This window comes from Macrobrachium nipponense, chromosome 36 (assembly GCF_015104395.2).
Source record: "Macrobrachium nipponense isolate FS-2020 chromosome 36, ASM1510439v2, whole genome shotgun sequence".
NCBI lineage: Eukaryota > Metazoa > Arthropoda > Malacostraca > Decapoda > Palaemonidae > Macrobrachium > Macrobrachium nipponense.
The window spans coordinates 32064783-32091282 of NC_087220.1; the positions used below are offsets into that span (position 1 = coordinate 32064783).

Here is a 26500-nt window from a genome sequence, read left to right on the forward strand (position 1 = left end):
AAGCATTCGCGTGGATAAAGATATTGTTATCGTCTGTAGTAGAGCTACTGCAGTTGAAGCTTGTACTAAAATTCAGTTTGCAATTAATGCTGCTACTTTCCTGGGCTAATAGTAAAGGTTTCAAATTTTCTGCAGAAAAAACTAAAGCTATACGTTTTTTGCAGAACACGAAGAAGGGAAGAGGTTCCAACCTATTTTTAGAAGGTTCTATCTTGCTTTATGAAGATAAATTCAAAGTCATATTTAGGAATTATTTTTGACAAAAAATTGACTTTTGCTGAACATATAAATGAGACTGTAGTAAATGTTAAACAGCGGTGCAATATTCTTAAAGTTTGTTAGTAACCTGAATTTTGGAGCAGACCGTACTACTTTTATTAAGAATTTATCAGGCACTATGCTTGAGTAAGATTGATTATGGATCTCAGGTTTATGGCTCTGCATGTAAGACCTTGTTAGGTAAGCTGGATTGTAGTACACAATATGGCATTGCGTATTTGTACAGGTGCTTTTAAAACATCTCCTGTTGAGAGCCTTTATGTAGACTCTGGTTTTCTTCCTCTTTTCATTCGGAGGGAGGAACAAGGTCTCCGATATTTGTCAAGAGCACTAACCTCTCAATCTAATCCAAATTTTAAGTATATAAAACATCCTGTTGACAGACACCAACTAAACCTACATTGCCTAAGCCCCTTGAAGTTAGATTAAACATAAGTGCGAGAGAGGTAGGCCTTATTCCTCCACTGTTATGGAAACTACATTTTCTAAATTCCCTCCTTGGTGTAGGCCTCCTTTAGATATTTGCCAAGTTATAGACAACAAAAAGATCAGCTCAAGTGTTCAGCTTAAAAGTTGCTTCTTGCCCATGTTTTCTGAGCATAGTAACTCGATTGCTTTCTTGTATATACAGATGGATCAAAATCAGCAAATGGAGTTGGATGTTTCTGTCATCGTCGGTGACAGGAACAATTACAAAAAGCCTCCCTATTAAATTCTCAATTTTTAATGCAGAGATTTTTGCTATTTTTAGCATTTTGAAATTTATTTTTAGTACAGGTAGCACTGGGGACTCTTATATTATTTATTGTGATTCCCAGTTCCCTAGCTGCACTCCAGAAGTTGACGCCATCTAATCAACTCGTCCAAGAGGTGCAGGATTGGCTGGTCCCTCCTGCATTCTCGAAAACGCATCGGTGTGAAGTTTTGTTGGTTCCCTCGCATGTGGGAATTCGTGGTAATGAGCTGGCTGATACAGCCGCTAAGCATCAGTTCCCTCCCGGGCTTCCCACTCTGTGAGGGTTCCCTGTGAAGATTTTAAAACACTTTTTATTGAAATCATTTTGTAGGACTAAGTGGCAGAATCACTGGTCCAACTTGAATAGTAATTTAAAGCTGAAATCGATCAGAACCTTCTGTTCATCCCTGGTCCCCTTCTGTTGGGGATGGATAGAAGATCTAGTATAGTTTTTAACACGCCTGCGTAGAGGGCATACTTTTTTAACTCCCCCCGGTATCTTTAACTAGTGGAGCAGAGAGGCAGGTTCCTCAATGCTCCAATTGTAATGTTGGCATTACAGTGAGGCATATATTTGTTGACTGTCCTCTTTATTTTAATCATAGACGTCGGTTTGGTTTCACCAACAAACCTTTGTCAGATATTTTAGGAGAGGTGCTCCCGTAGAAGAGATTTTTAAATTTCTTAAGGAAATCCATTTGTTTTATGATATTTTAATTGAGTATTTTAATATGAAGTTTATTTTAATAATTTGGATTAATTATGTATACCTTTGTTTTTTAGAACTAAATATCTTGTTGATATATATGCGCTGAATGGCCTTTGGCTCCGGCGCGTGGCAAATGGCCACAAAATTTATAAATTCAATTCAATTCCTCAAGGGACTCTTTCATGTATTGAAGTTTTCAACTTCTTGGATTGGTCCCTTGGGTGATGTCCAAGAAAGCCCATGATTCTGAAGGACTCGAACCAGAAGTCCTTCTGTGTATTTTGTCTTGTATAGACAAAGCGGTTCAGGATGGCTCGGTTGAGATCTCCTCTTTATTTGGAGCAGTCTTCTTAAAAAGAGGACAGTGTATAGTGCCTTTTTGACCAAGGCGGTCTCCCACTCTCAGAGGCAGCTCTACTGTACTCTCCTTTGTCTGACTTTTTGTTCCCTTCTCAGTTAGTGAAAGACATTTCTCGTTCATTAACCCCTTCGCCACTGGCCTGCTACATTGCTGCTAATGCTTGCATACCGCATGAGACCCCCCTGTCGACCGCGAGTATCAATCATTACTTGCTCCCACTAAATTTTATGTTATTCATATTTTTCCTTCATATTATTATGTGAAAACATTGTGTGTATGGATATCAATGAATATTTTTTACCCCATTGTCAAAAAATACAAAAAATATAGTAAGAATATCGGAAAAAATAGGAATATTTAGTAGAAAAAGTAATTGCAGAAGTAGGAACTGTTATAAAGTAGTAGAAATAGCAGGTAAAGTAATAGAAATAAAGTAGCAGAAAAAGTAGTAAAGTAGTAGTAAAATAGTAGTAGTGGTAATAGCAGTACTAGTTTTCTTACTGAAACAGTTATTCCTAGGTTTCATACAGAAACAGCATATACATCAATGATGTAGGCAGCTGGTAATAATAATAATAATAATAAAACAGTAATAATAGTAATAATAATAATAATATGATAAAAAAAGCAACAGCATCTCGTGACCAATACGTATATAACATATGGGGCAGTTTATTCACCCCCCATTATCATCAGCAAGCTATAAAAAACACATCTCATCACAAGTAACAGGCCTCCATAGAAGTCCTTTCACCTTACGCTTTCCTGTTGAATGAAAGTACTACTCTGCCCGAGCATTCATCCATTCACACAATTTGTCAATTACATCACCACAAAAAAGGAAAAAAAATGCATCACGTAAGCAGATGAAATCTGGTGTATAAGCAGGAATCCCATTGCCACCCTCCGTGAATCAGGGGGGGGTGGGTCTGGGCGCAAGTCACAAGATGGATCAGTTATGAACTGCCAGCCTTCATCGACAAGAGGTTCAATGTCTTCCAAACACTCGTTGTCACTGTCAACCTCTAAAAAATTATCACTATAATCATCATCTGATAGATTTGGCAGGTACTCAGACCCTGACTCTGAACACTATCATCTGACATGATACTGAAAAAAAAAAAAACAAAATAACTGCAATCAAAAGGGGAAAAAGATTTGGAATTCAAATCTACATGGTTTACGGACAAAATTGTATTCATCCTTCTCAGATAATAGCCTGAGGCGCACTGGTATATGTTGGCCAGTACCCCTCCTAATATCCCATATGAAAATGACGTCACGACGTCCATCGGACGCTCATTGGTTAGAATGAATTGTGGGTGGAGCTTCAGCACCTCTCTCGTACACAATACTGTGTCTGGAAACCATCCAAGCTAAAGAAAACGCTTTGCTTTTCGAGGAGGGATGAAAGACGTACACGCGTACGTCCCGGTCTTTTATTACTGTACCGTAAAAGACGTACATGTGTACGTCCCAGTGCTGAAGGGGTTAACTGAGAAGGCGACTCAAGACCTTCTGACACAGTCAGCAAGGAAGAAGAAACCTGCTACTGCAACGGACAAGAAAGGACCGAGTACATTCAGTTCAGCCCTTTCGAGGTGGCCCAGACCTCCAGAGCTCCCGCAAGAAGGAAGGCTCCTGAGAAGAGAGGTAGGTCTGCCTTTCGTCCCTTTAAAAGGGAAAGTGATGCTTCTCTCCTCCAAGCACCAGTAGGTGCCAGGCTCCTGGGATTTGTGGAGGCCTGGGCACTTATAAACGCAGACGCTTCATCGATGTCTGTAATAAGGAAGGGATATCGTATCCCTTTCCTGAACACTCCTCCCCTAATGTCAACACCGCGGGAACTAACAGCCAAGTACAAGGATCCTGTGCTGAGGGATACTCTTCGATCGATGGTGGAGCAGATGTGGGACAAGAGAGCGATAGAACTAGTACTGGATCAAAACTCCCCGGGGTTTTACAATTGCCTTTTTCTGGTTGCGAAGGCCTCGGGAGGCGGAGACCAGTACTAGACGTCAGCTCTCTGAACAAATTTGTTTCACGAGGAGAAGTTCTCGATGGAGACCTTTCGCCTCAGTTCTTTTGCGTCCATTTGCGACAAGGAGATTGGATGGTGTCTCTAGATCTCCAGGACGCCTATTTTCACGTCCCGATCCACCCTTCATCGAAGAAATACCTCCGTTTCATGACGGGGGGAAGGATCTTTCAGTTCAGAGCCTTGTGTTTCGGCCTTTCCACAGCTCCTCAGGTCTTCACAAGCCTGATGAAGAATGTGGCGAGGTTTCTTCACCTCAAAGGAGTAAATATCTCTCTGTATCTGGACGACTGGCTCATCAGGCCAGATCAGAGAGACAGTGCTTGGAGGACCTTACGTTAACTTTAGACCTGATCAGAGCGTTGGGATTACTCGTGAACCTCGAGAAGTCGCAGCTGACCCCCAGACAGAACTTAGTCTATCTGGGGATTCAGATGGATTCTCGGGGTTTTCGAGTATTTCCTTCGCAAGAGAGAATCGCAAAAGGTTTGCAGAAAGTCTCTCTATTCTTAAGGAAGGAACAGACGTCGGCGAGGGGAAGGTTGAGCCTTCTAGGGACCCTTTCCTCGCTCGAACAGTTCTTCCCGCTAGGAAGACTTCATTTACGTCCGCTTCAATTCTTCCTCAAGAGGTCTTGGAGTTGGAAAACTGGACAACTTTCAGACGCCTTTCCCATTCCAGTGGAGATAAGACCGCACTTGGAATGGTGGTTGCCCCCTCTGAAAGAGAACAAAGGGATCTCTATAAAAATCCAGAACCCAGACTAGTGTTGTAACTCCCGACGCGTCGGAGAAAGGTTGGGGAGCAACATTAGGCTCGAAGGAGGTGTCAGGCACCTGGGAAACAGCGCAGGTGTCTTGGCACATAAACTGCAAAGAGCTCTTCGCCGTACACCTGGCTTTGAAGAGTCTAGAACCTCTTGTTTCGAACAAAGTAGTGCAAGTAAATGTGGACAACACCACGGCACTTGCCTACATTCGAAAACAAGGAGGGACTCACTCCTCGTTCCTTTACGAACTGACGAAAGATCTTTTACTTTGGACGTCTCAGAGGAACATCTCCCTTCTTACAAGGTTCGTTCAGGGAGTAAAGAATGTGAGGGTGGACAGACTCAGCAGGAGGAACCAGGTCCTTCATACAGAGTGGACCCTACACGAAGAGGTGTGTCAAGATCTCTGGTCTCTGTGGGGGACCCCTCATGTGGATCTCTTCGCCACATTCATCTCCAAAAGGCTGGCAGTCTTTTGCTCGGTCGTGGAAGACCCCAGAGCTCTTATGGTAGACGCCTTCCTGCTGGATTGGTCTCACGTAGACGTCTATGCTTTTCCTCCATTCAAAATCCTGGGACTAGTACTGAAAAAGTTTGTGGCTTCAAAGGAGACGAGGATGACATTGATAGCCCCCTTTTGGCCGGCTCAAGATTGGTTCACGGAGGTGGTGGAGTGGATCGTAGACTTTCCCAGATCCCTACCAAGAAGGATGGATCTTCTCAGACAGCCACACTTCAAGAGGTATCATCAAAACCTCCCCGCTCTCGCTCTGACTGCCTTTCGACTATCGAAAGACTCATCAGAGCGAGAGGGTTTTCTCGCGAAGTTGCAAGTGCGATCGCGAGAGCCCGCAGAACCTCCACTAGGCAAGTATATCAGTCAAAGTGGGAGGTTTTTTAGAAGGTGGTGTAGAACTTAGAAGTTGTCCTCCTCCACTACCTCTGTAGCGGAAATTGCGGATTTCCTTCTATTCCTGAGAGAGCAATCTCATCTAGCTGTATCCACAATAAAGGGATACAGAAGTATGCTCTCGGCAGTCTTCAGGAATAGAGGATTAGATCTGGCAGATAACCAAAAGATCTCCACGATCTCATAAGATCCTTTGAGACTTCAAAGTCTAAGGAACCGGTCCCTCCTAACTGGAACCTAGACGTGGTTCTCAAGTTCCTTTCATCCGAAAGGTTCGAACCTCCTCATCTGGCATCGTTTAGAGACATCACCAGAAAAGGCTTATTCCTATTATCTTTAGCTACGGCAAAGAGAATTAGTGAATTACATGCTCTGCAGGATAAAGTAGGATTCAAGGGAGACTCAGCTATTTGCTCGTTTAAGACCCTGTTTTTAGCTAAAAACGAGAATCCCACGAATCCCTGGCCTAAGTCATTCGAAGTCAAAGGCATATCGAGTCTCGTAGGAAGAGAAGCAGAGAGGTCTCTATGCCCTGTAAGAGCTCTGAAGTTCTACCTTCAGAGAAAGCATCAGATGGGAGGCTCTAGACAAGGTCTTTGGTGCGCGGTAAAAGACCCCACAAGACTGATGTCCAAGAATGCTCTGGCATTCTTTGTGAGGAACGTCATTACAGACGCGCATAAGGTCTGTCGTGACGAAGAGTTTCGAGTGTTGAAAGTGAAAGCTCATGAAGTGAGAGCAGTAGCAACGTCTCTCTCGTTTCATAAGAATATGTCACTTAAAAACATCATAGATACGACATTTTGGAGATGCAACTCAGTATTTGCATCTCATTACTTGAAAGACGTTCGTGTGACCTATGAGAAGTGTTTTTCTCTGGGTCCTTTCGTATCGGCGGATACGATCCTGGGTACGGGAGCCGACACCAATCCTTAAGTATATACTTTCCTTCTTTTTAGATATGGTCTGGAGTCTCTTCTAACAAGAAGGACTTGGTTTAGCACGGGCGGCCGTCTATGTTGTTCAGTAAGAGACTCTTGTCATATCTAATTAGATGAGTATAAAAAATTTTTTTAGAAAATTATGTATGTGTGCGTAGTGTGTTTTTTGAGTTATGGTTGTTGTGAAGAGTTTGGGATAACTCGGAACAATCTTTATTTCTAACATGTGGTTAGGATCAGGTGGTTGGGATTGGTTGTGTGCTCCTTCATAAGGTGTATTGTCATATAAGTGGATCAGCACCCATTGACAAAGTCCTTTCAGGCTCTGCCGAGTAAGCGGATAAGACCCCTTCGGCAGACCCACAAGAACTCTTGGCCATAGATCATATATCTCGCTAAAGTTTCTTGAGGTGATGCAGACTATTGGGCAAACACCCACGAAGTCTACCACCTATCAGGTAGGAACCAAGGTTTTATTTATACCTACAACATATGTTGTTTACCTGTCTATTCCATAAAGTAGCTGTCTCTTACCCTCCACCAAAGGGTGCCAATCAGCTATGTATATATCTGACAGGTAAGTTGATTGTATGAAAAATGATATTGTTATGTTATAATAAGTTTCATACATACTTACCTGGCAGATATATACAATTAAAGGCCCACCCAGCCTCCCCGCAGGAGACAGGTGGAAGAGAGAAAATATGATAGAAAACGGGAATGGTTCCTAGTCCTGCCGCCCAGGGCAGGCCGGTAGATCACCTGACCTACCTGTAGCGAGTGGTGCGAAATTTGAATTTCTGTCGGGGACGACGAAGTCTTAGCTATGTATATATCTGCCAGGTAAGTATGTATGAAACTTTATTGTAACATAACAATATCATATTTTGTTCCATGGTCATGTCTTTAAAGAATGACTCACTATGGGTGAGCCCAGAAGAAAGAGTTTAGAAATATGACAAGTCATATTTCTAAACTATGACTTGTCTCAAACTAATGTGTAACAGCATTGCACTTTAACACACGTTCGTTTTTGCAGTTGGGAAATCCCAAATAAATCGGTTGCTGCGTGACACTACACTGATCGAGGATAGAGATCTCGGCCGTGAAGTTTACTTGGTAAGTAGTTCTCGCTCTTGTTGACTGTCACTTCAGATGAAATGAAAGCCACTTCATAGAATGTACATAATAAGGTTTCCGTTTTGACCAACATGAATATTTGCAATAAATTCATCCCCTTAGATTATTGACAATATGCCTCCAAATAAAGTTTTAATATTCATTGACTTTAAAAAGTAAGTTTTCATTCCTCATGTTATGTGAAGTTGGTGTAAATTATTGAGGTGCTGATTAAGTGGCAAAGGCTACAGCTACTGTAAGCAGATCAATAGTAGCCATTCCAGTGAGTGGTTGCTAAGCATCTCCAAAACCCATTATCATTTTTAATAAATGGCAGACTAGGGAATAATGAATCTCATAACAACTGATTGAAATGAAGACCCATTGGTGAGTATTAGCGTTCTTCAGCCCAGAAAGAGGGCCACACTGATGTCATCTGAAGTAATTTTTCTTCTCATCTTCGAATTAATCGTGCTCATTTGTCCCGTAAATAGTTGTTGAATAGCCCACATGCTCCAGCCTCTTTATGCAGGAAATGAAAGCCACTCTAAGAGATGAACATGTTTTAGTGGATGTCCAGACCTAAACCAACATGAACTATAAAGTGTCAGAAACATATTAATTAAGGAAATTTTGTCAAAGGTTCAGCATTTTTCATTTATCCATTTACAATCAGAATTTTAAGGAATATAAATTTATTGAGTACATATGTATACAGGCAGTCCCTTGGTTACGACAGGTTTGGCTTACGACGTTCCGAGGTTAAGGTGCTTTTCAATTATATTCATCAGAAATTATTTCCAGGGTTTCAACGCATGTTCCAGGGTTACGGCGCCTACAACGCTCATCTGGCAGAAGAAATATGACACCAAAAATGCAAAATAATCAATTTGTTCCGATACGTAATACAAACCCTCGGTCCTTTAACAATAGGAAGGTAACTAGCGGCAGCTGGGACGGTCGTAAGCTTCGAACAAGGGGAGAACGGTAGTTAACTGCTTGTCCGATCGTGCGCGCGCCCGAGAGGTGAAGAATCACTTTTGCTTTCGGCCGCGGGTGTGAAGGACGTGTTCGTCGTCGCTCTCTGCCCGCTTCATCGTCGTATGCTTTGTTTATATTGTGTTTTCTACTAATGGTTTGTTTGACTTGAAAATGAAACTGTAAGTACACTGTTTTCATTTTCATTACTTAATTATGAACCAACATGGAGCTATCGCCGTAGATGCGGCGATTTCCTCTCTTTTCATGAATTGAACCCTTGAATTATGTCTCGGTGCCGACGCTCGCGCCGAGTCATGTATTTGGGCGAAAGTGTGTAATTGAAAAATGTAAGTACTTTTTTCATTATATTTTTGCACTGTGCGTTCGTTACCGAGAGCGTGATTGCGCTCGGCACGAGCCTTTAAAATATTTTGTATGATAAAATGCAATGAAAGTGGATTCGCAATGCAGTATTCTTTTCATTTTCATTTATTTATTTGCATAATTTGATTTGGATCAATTTCGCTCTTACCCGGGAATTGATCCTTACGATTATTTTCTGTGAAAGTGAAATCGCAAGTGCAGTATGTTTCATTTTCATATATATTTATGATAGCATCATATTATTTGGATCAAGTTTCCGTTCTTACCCGGGAATTGATCTTTTCCCCTTTAAGTTCTATGAAGTGAATCGCAAGGGCAGTATTCTGTTTCATTTTCATATTACTTTTCACTGCTGTGCGGGGGTAGGGGAAGCGAAGGTCTGCCAGGAAGTCGTCGGAAAGCTCTCCCGCGACTCCCTTGGTATCCGATTCTTCGTCTTCCTTCCTGCCCCCCCCGACCCCTCAGCTTCTTCGTTGTATTTTGTATTTGGGGTCTTCCCTTGCGTTCGGGTGGGGCATGTCTCCCCCCCGTGCGTGAGGGAACCCCTCTTACTAATCTGTCTGTGCTACCGCAGGTGCTACATCCGTGGGAGACGACCTTGGACAGGTATGGGCCACTGCGGCTGCAGGGCGTGCCTAGCATCCACGATCTGCTGCAGCGTCTAGCGAGGTCTGGGGCGGTGACCTTGGAGTGGTCTCCACTACAACCTTCACGGCCGCTTATGCTGCTTCCCCCCGCTGGTCTACACTCCCCATGCTGTGTCGGTGACGCCGTCTGCCGCTTCTAGGGCCGGTCGCCGCCGTACCGAGGAGGGGTATGCCGCCGCCGCCTGTGTTTTCTTCGTGTTGCCTGCCCCAGACTTCCGCTTTCCAGCAGCTCGCCCCTAGACCGGCCGCCAGTACCAGGTTCCCGCTGGCTGCCGATGATTCTACGAGGCGATGGCTGGGCCTGCCGTACCTGTCGCTGATGTGGTTCCCGCTACTGGCTTGGCTGTCCCTTCTGTGTTTACCGCTGCCGCTGTTCCTGCCGCTCCTGAGCTGGTTGCTGTTCCTGTCGCTCCTGGTTCCTGCGCCTGTCCATGCTGGCCTGCCCATGGTGTGTCTTCCCCAGTCCCAGGTCCTTCCGGACAGGTGCAGTCGGGCCGTGTTGCTTCGGCAATAGGCCCGACTCCGGCCTGGATGGAGGACCTGACGACTGTCCTGCGTGAGCTGACGAAGAAGAGGAAGGTGTCATCTTCGTCTTCATTTGCTGCTGCCTCTTCCCCTTCGACTTCTAAGGCCCATAAGCCGAAGAAGAAGAAGGCTGCCTCTCCCCCCTAAGAAGTCTCCTTCGGGAACTTCTAAGGGCCCGTCCCACCTCGGTGGGACGGGGGGTCCTTCTGCTGGTCCTCCTGCTCCTTCCCTTCGGGAGCGGGGGGCCCGTCTCCCCTTCCGTAAGGAAGAGATAGACGGGGCCAGGGACCAGAGGAGTATCGGTTAGCTCTGGTACTTCCTCGCCTGGTGCTAGCGGCGATGCCGCTACGCCAGGTTCCGGCTCGGTCTCTCGTTCGCGGGAGATCCCGAGTGTACGCTCTCCCTCGGGAGACCGTGCAGCCAAAGTTTCGGCGCCAGAGTTCGCTCGGCGCCAAGACCACGGCACGGAGCAGAAGGCTGGCGAGAACCGCTCAGGTGACTCTCGCCAGGCCAGCGGCCGCTCTCGCAGCGACCAGCTGGTAACCGGGTTTCCCCCCTAAGAAGACTCCTGCGGGAACTTCGAAGGGCTCGTCACACTCCGGTGTGACGGGGGGGTTCTTCTGCTGGTCCTCCTGTTCCTTCGGGAACGGGGCCCGTCTCCCCTTCTGAGAAGAAGAAGAAGACGGGGACCAAGGGTGTGCTGGCTACCGCTGGTACACCCTCACCTGGTCTTGGCAGCTCTGCTGCTAAGCCAGGTACCGGCTCGGTTTCTCGTCCGCGAGAAGTTCCGAGTGTACGGTCTCCTTCGGGTGACCGTGCAGCCAAAGTTAAGACGCCTGAGTTCGCTCAGCGTCATGACCGAGGCACGGAGCAGAAGACTGTCGAGAGCCGCTCAGGTGACTCTCGCCAGGCCAGCGGCCGCTCTCGCAGCGACCAGCCGGTACCTCGGTTGGGTGGGACGTGACGGTCTCTGACCGGCCACGGGTTGAGGCTGGGAAGAGGTCCCCCAGGCCCCTCGACCGACGGTACCAGCCTCGCTGGTACCAGTTCGTTTGACGTGCCGCGAGGACGCTCACGGTCTCACCGCGAAAGTGAGCTCTGCAGGTCACCTGACCGCCGCTCCCACAGGGACCGGGCGGATACGATGACCAGCAGCAGCTCGTCTGACGCACGGGACCGGGGTCGACGTGCTCAGTCGAGCCGCTCGCCACAGGTGAGCGGCACGGCCAGGCCTGCAGATCGATCCCCACCGCGGGTCGCGGGTTGGTGATCGGCTGCAGCCCCCCACGTACGCTGGTCCTGCCAGCGAGCGGGGGGGGAAGCGTCAGGTCTGTCTCTCCACTACCTTCAACTTCCTCGGGCTACACCGGGAAGAGCGAGGTAGCTAGGAGTGATCGTGAGTGGTGCGCCGCTCACGATCCCGTCACGACGCCGCACGTGCCACGTATGGTCTTAGGACCAACCAGGACGTACGCGCAAGTGATTGGAGGCGCCGTTCAGGGGGGGGAGAAGGGGGTAGCGTCAGGTCTGTCTCTCCGATACCTTCAACTTCCTCGGCATACGCCAGGAAGAGCGAGGTATATAGGAGTGATCGTGAGAGATGCGCCGCTCACGATCCCGTCACGACGCCGCACGTGCCAGGTATGGTCTTAGGACCAGCCAGGACGTACGCGCAAGTGATTTGGAGGCAACCGTCAGGGATCTGTTGCTGGTCCTTCTTCTGAAGGAGGAGGGTCTTGGGAGCTGCTCTTGTTGGAGGGACTGGATGGTCCTACTCCTCAAGACGCTGTAACTTCCGAGATTCAGAGTAACTTGCCCAGGTTATTGCACTGATTCGTCAGCACAACGACCTGGGGGAAGGATCGCCGCTCCCACCAGCAGAGCCCATGTCTCTGCTCGAGTCGTTTTGGGGCCCGAGAGTGAACCCAAACCGACGGTGGGTTTGCCGCGATCTGAGCTTGCCGATTCTGTCTTGAACCAGTCTCTCTCGTCTCCGGACAAGAAGGCTCTCTCAGTTCTGGCCGGTCGATCAAGCTACTTCCACCTCCTCTACTGCGACAGCGGCGTTTCTACGTGTCTTCGGACACCGTATTTAAATACTCCTTCGGTCCTCCTGAGAGGTTTCGACCTCGACGAGGACTGGAATGAGTCGGAGGACGGTATCGGCTCTCTCCTGTCAGGTGTCGATCAGCCCCACCCAGACGACGTTCACAGTGGCGGCAGACCCTTACCTACAGTGAGAGTTCGTAACCCTCTTCGGGAAAACGTTTTCTCCTGACGATACGTTTTCCCAGACTCTGAGAGGCCATCGCCGCAAGGCGATGGCTGCTCCTACTCTTCTCCAACTGCTAGTTCCACTGGGAAGGCGAGCGAGTATCCAATTCCTCCCCCATTCCCTCTCTCCTTACGGCTACGAGGGAAAGGGGAGGGATCCTACAGAGATTTCTCTGTAGGATTCCACGGGGACTGCGCTACCGGGGGGACCTTCGGGTCCTACCTGACGTAAGCCCCGGTCGTTGAGGAGGGATCCTGCCCCATTCTCGATTTCTACGGGAATCGAGAGGACCACCAGCCGATATCGTTTGACGAATTCGGTGGGGGTTTCGCAGACTGCTTAGATTTCTACGGAATTTCTAGCGCATTCAGAGTGATAGAGTTTCTTACGATCTCCAAACACTTAGGCGAGACCACGGTCCAAAGTGAGCGAGACGAGAATCCCCGATATGTTACACGATAATCGGGAACCTCGCCTATGCTCGAATTCCTGGAATTTCTAGCATTAGGAAGAAGACTGCTGCTGAAAGAAGACTATCTCACAATAGGCGACCAACCTGGAATAGAGAAGAACGGACGGGAATATCCAGTTTGGCTTGAACTATCGTCTTAGTATTCTGTTCACCATTGAAGCTTTCCTTCAAGGAAGACTTCTTCACTCTCTTTGATAGAGACCGAAGGTGGTCGATCTCCAATCCTTATTTGTTTTCTTGAAGGAAAGAATTTAGGATGGAGATCGTTGTTCAGAATCCTACAAATATACTACGTATATTAACCTCGCGACATGATTCTGCTAAGCAGTTGAATGGTCCGAGGGGTAGGCGCATATCCTGGTTATTCTACGGATTGCGACTTGGACGAAAAGTATTCTAATTGAACTGCAACTCGGGGTTGCCTGCAACCTCCCTGGAGTTTCCAGCTTCAATTTTATATACTTATGGTGTTGTCACAACAACACCATTTAAGCTTTTATATTTACCGAAATTCGTTTCGCATAAATATAATTGCTCGAGCATATCTTTTTATGCTCGGTGGTTCTAGCCGAACGCATTCCTTCGTGGAAAGGATTACTTGGCAACTCAGGATGACGAGTCAGCGACAGCTACTGCGTATTGAATTGCCCGAGGCATTTCAGTACCAGCTGCCGCTTTGAAATGGATGGTTGGTTATGTCTTTCTCACCTGCTTTGATTGAATACCAACCGTATCTCTGCCCAACAATCACGGACTTAAGTCTCTGATTAACGGGGATTCTCGCATACATGAATGACCATCTACTGCTGTGACGCTAGTAGTCATCGTCTTCGGTATTGCGAGAATTTTAAACAGAGATATCTATTCGACTCTCATCTTTCTGTTTACCGCACGGTAACAGAATTCTGTAATAGTCTCTTGCTGCATCGTATCTCGATAATGCGAATGATTTTTGCGGAATCTGAGTTTGTCCTCAAAATATCTTGTATTCGGAGGTGTGCAATTGTTCATTGTTCACCCCGGATTAGCAGATGTATTGAAAGACATCGCCTACTCCCACACCTGCCAGCTCTACTTCCAAACGTTCAGCCCATGAGAAGCAGTTCTTCAAGCGGCACTCCCCTGTGTTTCATTACTGAAGAACGCCCCGCTTTCATTGCACAACGGACAGCAATGAAATGGCGGTTAGCGTTTTCAGTCATTTGTAAGCACAGGTTTAGAATCTTGAGATTCCTTCTCTCGATTCAGCTGGAAGACGTAGGTTGCATTCATTGCCTACCTTCGTCTTCAACGTCACATAGTGTTGTTTCTCCTTAAGCTGAGATTCAACGTCTATGAGATTTTCTTGCCATCAGGGACCTCGGTCTTTTGAAGGCAATTGACTTTCGCCTTTTGAGCTTATGCATTAAGAGAATCATCGCCGCGCCGTCCGGCATCGGTGACTAACAAATTTTTTATTTTGTTTGGTCTCTCAGCATAACTTTAAAGGGCGAAGGTCACGTGACTTACCCGGATGCTTGGACAACTTGCCTCTACTGATTCCGAACCAGCCAGTCGGCAGCTGTCAGAGCGCCCGAGTCAGTTACGAACTATGCTGTGGACTTAGTTCGGTTGTTCCAGAGCAATCATTACTTCGTCTTAATAGCTTGTCAGTATGAGTACTGTACATAACCAAAGTCGAGAAGAGGGATAGGTCATACGACTATTCCCTTCTTTTCGTCTTAGGTAACTGCATGACTTCTCTTGAGAAGTCAAGCACAAAGGGATGGGGATTTGTGACGCTCGATTTCGTACCGATCTTCGTAGCGAAGACTCAGAACCCTTCGGTAACTGACGATTGGTTCGAGTCCTTCACATTACCCTCCCTAATGGACTTCACCGCCTCCGATACGAAGGCTATGCTGCTTTGTCCTGTGAAGGCGCGACGGAGCTGTCTGAAGAAACTCGACACCCAGGATGAGTGTGGACGCCTCTTCATCATTCTCTCGCGTTCCGCAAGAACTTCTCCGTGGCGCAGGTAATGAAGGCAGGCGCCTGGTCCAACCGGACTGCATGCACCTCCTTCTACCTTCAGGATATTGCCCACAGTTCCTTGGATCTTTTTCCTTGGGAACCGTGGTGGTTGCTCAACACGTTGTGTAGTTAACCCAGACCCTCGCAGGCTGAACAGCATCGAGTCCTGGTGTGACCGTAAGAATGGATGAGGAATGAGAGTGTGACTGGCTCCTCTTCCCATCTTTTTCTTCCCTCCCTACCTCTGGGTAGAGGGACACGGTCGTCACCCTGCTGGGTAAGGACGAGATGCAGGTGAGCTACTCAATAGAGCACCATCCTATCCCTTTCAGTAGGGATAGGAGTAAATATCCACCACTTCCTCCAACAAGGGGGAGGAAGTGGATGCCAATTTGAGACAACCCATCATTTTATGATTGTCTCTTGCAAACAGGAACAAGTTCTTGCTTGCTGGTACGAAGAGATACGCTTGCCTCTCTCTTAGTACTTGGCCCAGAGGTCTGACCATTGATCCTGCGGTGCACACCCCGATCAATCGGACAGAGGTTTGGATCCCTCCCTTGCTCTTACGACCAGGGAGGCACTCCAGGGTTGGACGAACACCAGTCTGTTCACCAAAAAGACTCAGATTCCTCCCACCAAGAAGTGAGTCTTCCTATTGTTAAAGGACCGAGGGTTTGTATTACGTATCGGAACAAATGACAATTTGTCGAAAATTGCATTTTTCCTAACTATACAAACCTGAGGTCTTTACATATAGTCCCACCTCATGCCACCCCTCACTCTGCAACTTTTTGCATGGGCCTAAAGCAAAAGTGATTCTTCACCTCTCGGGCGCGCGGGCGCGCGCACGATCGGACAAGCAGTTAACTACCGTTCTCCCCTTGTTCGAAGCTTACGACCGTCCCAGCTGCCGCTAGTTACCTTCCTATTGTTAAAGGACCTCAGGTTTGTATAGTTAGGAAAAATGCAATTTTCGACAAATTGTCATATTGGAAGGTTTTTTTGATGCAGAATCCAATAAGAATGCAGTTTACATAGTTTTCAATGCACCTAAAGCATTAAAAGTAAGGTTTTCTTAGCATTTTTGGTGATGTTCCGGCTTATGACGATTTTCGGGTTACAACGCGTCTCAAGAACAGAACCCCCATCGTAACCCGGGGACTGCCTTATGTATTTTGTTATTAAAGGCAACCTTGAGGCCAGCCCTGTGAAAGACAATTGCTATGACCCTAGTGAAACTAATAAATAATTGCAATAATTCCTAGTTCCATACTGGCCAATGCAAATACTATGGGATTGAGCACTTTGGTGTTCTGTTTAAATAGCAATTCAATGTAAAATCAAAACAGGAAAAGGGGAAGACCAGTGGAGAAAGTTAGTCTCTCAGAATCTTTCAAAACACAAAGCAAGTTTCAAGAATATACAGTGTATAGTAGCATGTCTTGACGCTATGACAGCTGAGAAACAAATGGAGTCTGAGAGGCATACATGCCCCTTAAGTAGCTAGTGGTATTCTTCGAACCGAGTCTATTCATAGCCATCATTGCACGTGTGCTAAGGATATCCTAATCATATGATGTTGTGGATGTGTGTGTTTTTTGTTATTTTTATTCATATCAGTAAATCACAGGAGTGCTCTCCTCGCAGCCACACAAATCTTATTTCATCTACAGTTTATATAAAAGTGAGAAATGGGATATATATTATGAGTTATCATGTCTCCTCCATCTGTTTGACAAAAGACTATAATATCTAAGGAATGTTTGGAAAACAGATCACAGTATGATTGTTTCATAGAAAAATTTTATGTTAATACTCCCTTTTCAGTGTTTGTTGCAAGATGACGCATACGGTCCATTTGCTGATAGTATCAAACAGTAAGTATATGAGATGCAGTTGGAATTTATGTATTGATCAGTTATTTTAAAGAACAATGTCAAGAGAAGTGTCTAAACTCTAATTTGTACTGAATTATGGAAACAGATTAATTGTATTGCTTAAAAGTTGTCCAGTAAAAGTAACATTTTACATTCAAGATAAATAAGATATATTTCTTTGTAGGGTTTGAAAAGAAAATATTGAGCTGACATAAGATTCAATGTAAATACTAGCAGACTAAGTTTGTAAGAGAATTTCATGATTCATATGATCAATGCAAGCTTGGAATGAAGTTAAACAGTTGCATTCTATTCCAATGGAAACTGTTGAAGATAAAGTCTTTTATTATATTTTGTGTAGTTGATCTCTAACCAGCCTGAGAAGAGCCTTTATGAGGCTCAGAGGTCTGGATAAACTTATCCTTCATAATAATGAAATAATGATATTAATCCCTTTCTTATCACGATACAGATGTGACCAATTTAAATATTTTTTTAATTGCAGTTCGGTTGGACATGAATACGAGTTTTTACTGATTCATGAGCTCAAAAAGCTAAACATTAGCTTTCAGAATGAAGATGAACTTCGCCTTAAAGGTTATGATAAAACTCCAGATGTGAAGCTCAATATACCAATTGGTAAGCACGAAGTTGCATAACCTGACGATGCAGTTTAAGTCAAATTGTCATTTCACTGACAGTAAACAAATTCAGGTCAAGTGTAACAATAATTGTTTAATGGATTTTAGTTCATATCAAATCAGATTACTGTATGATTTTTGTTTTTTTAGCACTCATGACTATAATTTTAGTAATACTTTAATTAAAGGGGAAAAATATAAAGTTGAGCTCCATTAAGCAGTATCAAAATATTTATTTCAGTGGTAATTAATTGGATCATTTACTTATTTTCAGAAGGCAAATTATGATAGCACAATACTACTAATTAAAAATGTAAAGATAACAGGGAATAGCCAAATACTGAGATTAGGTATGTTGTTCCAGAGAATGAAACTTATCTTTCTCAGATAGTGCTTAATGTTTTAAAATGATTTTTATATTGTTGGAATTGTGTTATGTGTCTGCCCAGTTTTTTATCATAGGCTTTAGATTTCATATATGTTCCTTTGTACTGTACTATATGAAGCTAGAAGATTGTTATTGAAAGTCTTATTATCTTATATTAGGAGGACATGATGTTTATAGACACTTCCTTTGATTTTCCAGCCGTTGATGGTTATGTCATAAATTGGATTGAAAGTAAAGCGTCATTTGGTGATGAAGAAAGCCACCGGACATACTTGAAAGATCAACTTTGGAGTTACTGGAATAGGTATGAATTTCATTTTGTACTGTACATGTGTGGGTGTTTGGTTCTTTTTAATGGAATAGATGAGGTCATGAATGAAATTAACAATGGCTGATGTTGCAAATGAGGGTTGTTTGGGGGCAATGAAAAATAAATCAAAAGATTGAGGAATTTTAAATTGATAATAATAGTAGGTTGCGATTTAACCGGATCCAGCTAGGCCCTAGAAATTATCCTATTATAAAGACCTCAGGTTTGTAGCTATGAAAAATACAAATTGTCGTAGAAAATTTGTCATATTTAAGAGTTTTAGTTGTTGACTCATACAGTTTACTTGGCATCATTGTTTTAGGTAACATCAAAAGAAATGAATGGTAAATTAAATAAAGGAAGGAAAGTGACAGGAGTTCTGCAATTGGGTAAGAGTTATTATGTATGAAGTTGGATTTGAGTCAGCAGTGTATAGAGGAAAAGAGCCAAAAACTGTTGAGATGAATTGTGTGTAAAGTCCATATGTAGTAAGGAGGCTGCAGTGGGAACCATCATGCAAATAGTACAGTGAAGATGTAATAGCAAAGATGTAAAGGAAAACATTCATCACTGCTTGTATCTAGTTTGGGCTGACAGTAAGAATGGGAGAGGATATGTTGGATAAAAGTCGATATAATATACTAATCTCGGGAGGTAGTATGGGTTTCTGTTTTTTAAGTTGTTTCAAAACTTTGAAGTAATTCAAGATTGCTTTTTTTCTTTGCTATAGTATTTTGTAGTATTTACTGTACCAGGCATTATGGTGCACTTTACCTCCCAAAAATGCCAGCACCTGACAATAACAAAGTTTCGGCCATTTATCAACAGAGCTTTATGGACATGGATGTGTGCCTGCAAACCAGCAGATGACCACTAGAAATTTGCAGATAGTAGTAATCTTGCAATTGGTCCATCCTCAACCTTAATGAACTGGTTCAGAAAGGGGAGCAGTAGTTAACTTTACTTTTAGATTGGACAAAAGGTCCATCTTTGGTCAGCTGACATGAATTAGTAAACATGAATGGGTAAGAAATATTTAGAGTAATCTCACTGTGAGTCCAATCTTGACCTCAAATATACTGAGGTCCTTAGAATTTGATCATACTTGCAATGAGATGAAAAAGCCTGTCTTGGGTCAGCTGCTAGGAATTTGCAGACATTGTTGCATTAGGTATACTTCTGTATGGTAGTACTATGTTGAATGGCAATAGCACTATTATCATTATCATTATTATTATTATTTTATTCAGAAGATGAACTCTTTTCTTATGGAACACGCCCATAGAGGACTTTGACTTGGTATTCAAGCTTCCAAAGAGTATGGTGTTCATTAGGAAGAAGTAAGAGAAAGTAAAGGAAAATACAGAAAAAAGATATCCCTTTTTTGTTACAGTGTAAGTAATTGTGTTTTAGTGCAAGTAGTACATATATGAATTTGTACAGTTTTCACCTTCTAAAGTATAACATTTTTCTTTTACAGGTTTGGTCCAGGATTAGTTATATATTGGTTTGGATACATTGAAGAGTTAGACGAACATAGAGAGAAAGGAATCATCATAATGGACAGTTTCCCAACAAATATAACTTTCATGAACCCATTGTCAGAATCCTGATGGTTAGTATTTTAGGGTATGTGAAGGGAAATGGTTGGTCGTCTTTCATTTTGTATGTAAAAGACAAAATACAGAAAGTTACATTGACCTTTTTTCAATAGTTCCATGTAGTACTGTTCAACTGAAATAAAACATTTCTTGAAAGAATAGTGCAGTTATATACTGCATACCTATTTTATACAATATAATAAGGATACCTTTAATTTACTGAAACTGAAAGAATGTACTGTAGAATGGAAGGAAAACAGTGATTTAGTTAAATTTGATACATTTTGTTCAAGTTAGTCACTGTTCATTTGAAAAGGAACTGTAACCTCCTGTGGTCACAGGTTTTCTGGGGGGGAGGCACAAGTGGGCCCCCCTTCTTTGCCCCTACGTGCGGGCGCCCATGCCATTGTCCCATATTGTTGTTTTCTCAAATGATACTTTATTGGTGACATGATACTCACTCCCATTATAGTCAAAAATCCTTGTAATATGCTCTCTCCATCTCTCCAAAACTTCTATTTGCCATACCAAATTTCCCTTCTTACAATTTCCTTTTCCTGTTATAGTCAAGATGCCAGAGAACATTAAGTTAATCCGTCAGTTTCCTCTTGAATTGTGTATTCATTCACACATGTATTTATTTATTTTTCTACGATCTTCTGTCTCTTCACATTCAGTGTCGTTCTATAGTGCTGTCTTTCCAGTATGAGATCATATGCCTTTGTGCAGTTTGTAATTTCATATTCACTTATCCATCACCATACCAAATACAGGCAGTACCCAGTTCATGACGGTGGTTCTGTTCCTATGCCGCGTCGCAAGCTGGAAAGCATTGTAAGCTGAGACATCGTCAAAAACCTTAAGAAAACCATAGAAAACCAAACATTTAATCCTTTGGGTGTCTTGAAAATGATGTAACTTGCATTTTTATTGAGTTTTCTTGAACATAACCTCCAAATTTTTATTATTTTGCTGTTTTGGAGCCATATTTCTTCTGTTGGATCAGCGATTGTAAGCATCTTGACCCCGGAACATGCGTCGTAAACCGGGAAATAATTTTTTATGAATATATTTGAAAATTGTTGTAAGCTGAACCCGTCGTAATTGTAGGGACTGTCTGTAACGTATTTGGTCCCAGTGCTTGGCCTCTGACCTAGACGTGGCATTTCATCGAAATCCTTCAGGCCAGCTCTCAGCTCAGTAGTCTGGTTGATTTTAATAATGATATCCTATACTGTCTGCGTCATTACATGCTCTGCTTATTTGCTTAACTAATTCTTCATATTTTACTTCATATACAGTATGCCCAGATTAGCATTTGTTGTATTGTTCAAAGTAAGAATGTCCTCTGTCATCTACTGTCTCTGGGTTTCTCTGTTTTTCCTTTTGAAGCATCCCTGCTTGAAAGGCTCACAACCAGAAATAGTGGAAAAATCTAAAGCAGCAGTACCATGATTATCTATGACAATGACTGACCTCCACCATTCAGTGTGATGGGCATCGTAATCACCAACGAAAATGAAGTGAAACCTTGGATTCAGCTGCCTGAACTTTATAAGCAAGCAGCTATAAATAGTCATCCAAATGACTAACCTCCCAAGTTTCATGACATTCATACTCATACTATGACCTATAAGATGCAAAGAAAATCTAAATACAGGGCCATTCCATGGGCCCTTGAAATGGTACTAAGCTTGAGTGAAGTGGTCTTATTGAACCCTGGAATTAACAGGTCTGGAATATGGTGCAAGTCAGACACAGGAGTTTCAGAACAAAAGAGGATATTGATATTGACAGGAGCAACATCCAAGACATGTTTATTTTTGTATAATCCAAAGTCATTACTATATTTAGTACATTTCCACAATTGTTTCCGTGGGGCACAATGAAGTTCAGTATTGTGAGAAAGAAGGAACAGCATGTAAAACAAGCAAAAGGGGAAATATTTGCAAAAGACAAAAACCATAATGAGAATAATGTGTAGTAATACATGCAAAATCAATATTGGAAAGTGTATGCACATGAAAAGACGAAAGTCATTAGCATACTGATACAGTTTCTTCTGGATGTTGGGTCAATGTAAAAGAAAAAATATTTATAAAAAGAGAAAGTTAGATCAGATATGGAAAAATACAGAAAATTGAAAAATACATAGATGGTAAAGGTAAAATTAATTGGAGCGATCATTTAAAACCAAAAAGTTTTGGATAATATTTGAATTAGGGTGTCTGTAATGGTAATTGCTGTATAGCAAAGAAAGATAAAGGAAAGGAAAACGCATCTTCGAGAAATTCTGCAGCAAAGAGGCATTCGCGCAGTTGTTGGAGGTGCCTGTTCTCACGATGGTTCTAGAATCGGCAGGAGTGTTGTGGAACGCAACAGGCGCTGAAGTGTCGTGAGAAACGCGCGACTTCTGATGCAATACGTTGTCGAGAAACTTCTAAATTGTTCCGGTAATCTCGGGAGTCTGTGACGCTCGCCGTAAGCCCCGCCCCCAGGATTCCGTATAAATACGACGGACGAAGTAGGAGAAGGCAGATCATCAGTCAGTCACAGAGTAAGAGATCATCAGTAAGAGCCACAGATGAGATTATCAGTGAGAGATCAGCAGCAGAGATCGTCAGAGAAAGATAAGAGAAGAAGAAACCAACGAAGGATCAGACAAGAAAATTTGCTTGCGAGTTTGATCGGATTCTGGTCAAGTCGTCTTCAGGAGTGAGCGACTGAGTTATTTCAACGTTGAGCAAGACTTTAGAGAAGAAACGTCCTGCTGGAGGTTTTGGGGAGTTCCTGCCCTTCAAGTATCAAGAGTAGACATTATTTTCTGCAATACGGAGGCAAGAAGACGTCTACAATTAGAGTTCTCCTTTTGTGAAGCCATCGCTTTGAGTTGCAAAACTGTTCGGCAAGTACTTTCATTACCTCACTGTTCCCCCAGTTCATGCAGTGTAAGCTTTTACCTTTTTTATGTAAATAGGAGACACCATTCTGCATTTGTCTTTGTTAGTAAGCTTGTAAATAAACCTTTGTTGTGTTAGTGTTTCTTTCTATATTCGTATCCCCAGTTTCAACTGTTAGTGTTGAATTCTTTTTGTTTATAATAATATCGAACCTGAAGCGGACCTCTCTCGGTTCGTAACAGTTTCCAAACCGTAAGACAATGGTAAAACGCGAGGAAACTGTTTGAAGGGATCATGACAGAAAAATTGTGGAAAGATTGGCTCTTCCCACATTCATTTATACCAAGGTAATAAAGCTGGCAGAGCAAGCAATCTACAAGAAAGGATGTGTATTCTCCAGCTTAGAAGACAGAAATGGACTGATCGTGAAACGACCTGCAATGACATAGTAGTAGGTATTAATGGGATGACTTAGAACGTTATGAAAGATAGAGCTGTGAGGTAAAAGAAAACGAGAAGATTTGCATCTTTCCTAGATTAAGTAAAAGCATGTGAAAGAAGAAGAAACTTTGGGGGAACTGACATAACCTGTTACAAAATTCACTTTCGATTTCAGTAGAAAATACTGAGAAAATGAAAGATGGCATATATGACAGCACAAATAAGTATATCGGTAACTGTTCATGCAAGACTGTTTACATGAGAGAGGTCATCTGATATGACTGCAGATACCCCATTATTAACTTTTCATTATAGGTAGATTGTATTAGAACTTAACGATAGGGTGATATGAAGGTGAAAATGTAGAAAAGAAAATTTTTTTTTAGATTAGAATCACATAAATACACTTGTCATGGAAACAAGAATCAAATCGCTAATAACCGTCTGTTTTATACGAATTGGGAAATTAGAGATTTTGACAGGAAACTCTTTGAAAGAAACTTTGAACTGTGTATAGAGAAAAAAAATAATACTTTTTACGCATTTAATCCGCTGATTTGTTTGCGTACAAAATGTACTTTCAAGATTTAAGACACTTTATTATTCCCCAAATTTTGAAACTAATAAATAATCATGACCTATTTGTTTTATTAAATTCATTTATGAAGTCTGATATTTATTGCTAGACAAAAAGTAATGAAAGTATTGCTATATGAGAAGTAGTAGTACACAGGATATATCTTTGAAACGGCTCCCTTTGGTTTATTCCTCCTTTGTGTTTGCTCGAGTTTCTTCTCTCTGAAATACCACATTTCCTTTAGAAAATTTTTCTTATTCTCCACTTCCTCCCTCAGTAGATCTACCAATAAGAGTAAATTGGCTGCTAATTCCTCTTTATTTTCTTGATAGGGTTACTGTCAAGAAAATTGTATGCTGGACAGTAAAGTAAGAAATGTTCTAAATTTTCATTTTGTTCACAGCATAAACATTTTGTATCTTCTTTTATCCCATTTCTATAATTTAATCCTAGTATACCTAGTCTGGCCCTACTGATCAGCATTGTTTTTTCAGTGTTGTCATACCAGATTTCTTCTCTTATGTTTTCTTTATATTTTCTGTAGATTCTTAACGTTGACTTTTCATTCATTTCTTTCTGCCATGCTTTTCTGTCCCAATTGTTTATTATTTCTCTTAACTGTTTGTCTTTCACTGCTTCAATTTTACTTAAGTTTATGTTTAGTTCTTTCATATATTCTTTTACTTGCATTATCCATTTTTTTACATACTGATCCATGGTTATTTCATATAGGAGCCTATTTCCACCACTCTTCAGTGTATGTTTCAGGTAGAATAGTTTATTCTTGATATCTCTTGAGTGGCAGGAAGAGGCCCCTATTTCAGATCTTAACGCACAACTTACTGTGTAACTTGGCGCTTTCATAATTGCTCTATATACTTGATTGTCTATCTTCTGAAATTCATTTATAGTTTCCTTGTCAAGTTTCATGACTTCCATGGCATACATGAATGATGGCATCGCTAATCCTTTCCAGTACAATTTTCCTATTTTTACTCTGCTACAGCCTTTATTGATGACTGCATTAGCCATATTTGCCATCTGCTTTGCTTTAATTTGGGCTCTTTTTATCTGTTGTCTGAAGCAGTCTTTCATGTTGTTGATTGTCACTCCTAGGTATTTCATATGCTTAACTATTTTTATTCCTTCTATGTGCTCCATATTCTCCACACCATCGATACTATACCAGTCGTTATATGTTAGTATATTACTCTTGTCCTTGTTTATGTTTAGGCCACATTCACTTGCGATTTATATAAGGGTTTTTATTGATTTTTTTTATTTCTTCTAGTGTGTGTCCTAGTATTAATCCGTCATCTGCATATAATAGTGCCACTACCCTTATTACTTCATTTCTAAAACCTTCTGTTGCATTTTCTAATTTTTCTATTATTAGGTACGTTATTAGTTGAAAGAATATAGTTGAGCCATTGCATCCCTGTCTTATTCCATTAGTTACATTTAGCTCTTTTTGTTCTATATTGTTAAGGCATAGGCTTGTTACATCATTTGTATATATCTTTGCAACTACATTTATTACTTCTGCATGCAGCCTATATTTCATCATGACCTCAATGAGCTTTTTTCTATTAACTGAGTCAAATAGAAGGAATAAAAATAGTTAAGCATATTAAATACCTAGGAGTGACAATCAACAACATGAAAGACTGCTCCAGAGAACAGATAAAAAGGGCCCAAATTAAAGCAAAGCAGATGGCAAATATGGCTAATGCAGTCATCAATAAAGGCTGTAGCAGAGTAAAAATAGGAATATTGTATTGGAAAGGATTAGCAATGCCATCATTCATGTATGCAATGGAAGTCATGAAATTTGACAAGAAAACTATAAATGAATTTCAGAAGATAGACAATCAAGTATATAGAGCAATTTTGAAAGCGCCAAGTTACACAGTAAGTTGTGCGTTAAGATCTGAAATAGGGGCCTCTTCCTGCCACTCAAGAGATATCAAGAATAAACTATTCTACTGAAACATACACTGAAGAGTGGTGGAAATAGGCTCCTATATGAAATAACCATGGATCAGTATGTAAAAAAATGGATAATGCAAGTAAAAGAATATATGAAAGAACTAAACATAAACTTAAGTAAAATTGAAGCAGTTAAAGTCAAACAGCTAAGAGAAATAATAAACAATTGGGACAGAAAAGCATGGCAGAAAGAAATGAATGAAAAGTCAACGTTAAGAATCTACAGAAAATATAAAAAAAACATAAGAGAAGAGATCTGGTATGACAACACTGAAAAAACAATGCTGATCAGTAGGGCCAGACTAGGTATACTAGGATTAAATGATAGAAATAGGATAAAAGGAGAAGATACAAAATGTTTATGCAGCGAGGAACATTTCTTACTTTACTGTCCAGCATTCAATGAGAATTAGAAATAGATATAGCTTATGCAGCAACCCTATCAAGAGGATAAAGAGGAATTAGTAGCCAATTTACTCTTATTGGTTGATCTACTGAGGGAGGAAGTGGAGAATAGGAAAGATTTTCTAAAAGAAATGTGGTATTTCAGAGAGAAGAAACTCAAACAAACACAAATAAAGGAGGAATAAAACAAGCAAGGGAGCCGTTTCAAA

General features: G+C 42.2%; 1 protein-coding gene across 4 annotated transcripts in view; it reads left to right on the top strand.

The window, feature by feature from the left end:
- The window catches only part of LOC135203551 (CDAN1-interacting nuclease 1-like), a 54982-nt gene extending 34217 nt beyond the window's left edge, over positions 1–20765 (top strand). For all 4 annotated transcript variants that reach the window (XM_064233287.1, XM_064233286.1, XM_064233289.1 and 1 more), the window contains exons 5-9: positions 7783–7862; positions 16990–17039; positions 17545–17678; positions 18267–18372; positions 19859–20765. In XM_064233287.1, the coding sequence (XP_064089357.1) occupies positions 7783–7862; positions 16990–17039; positions 17545–17678; positions 18267–18372; positions 19859–19991 (503 nt within the window). In that variant the 3' untranslated portion in view covers positions 19992–20765. The remainder of the gene's footprint in view (positions 1–7782; positions 7863–16989; positions 17040–17544; positions 17679–18266; positions 18373–19858) is intronic.
- Positions 20766–26500: the final 5735 nt, after the last annotated feature.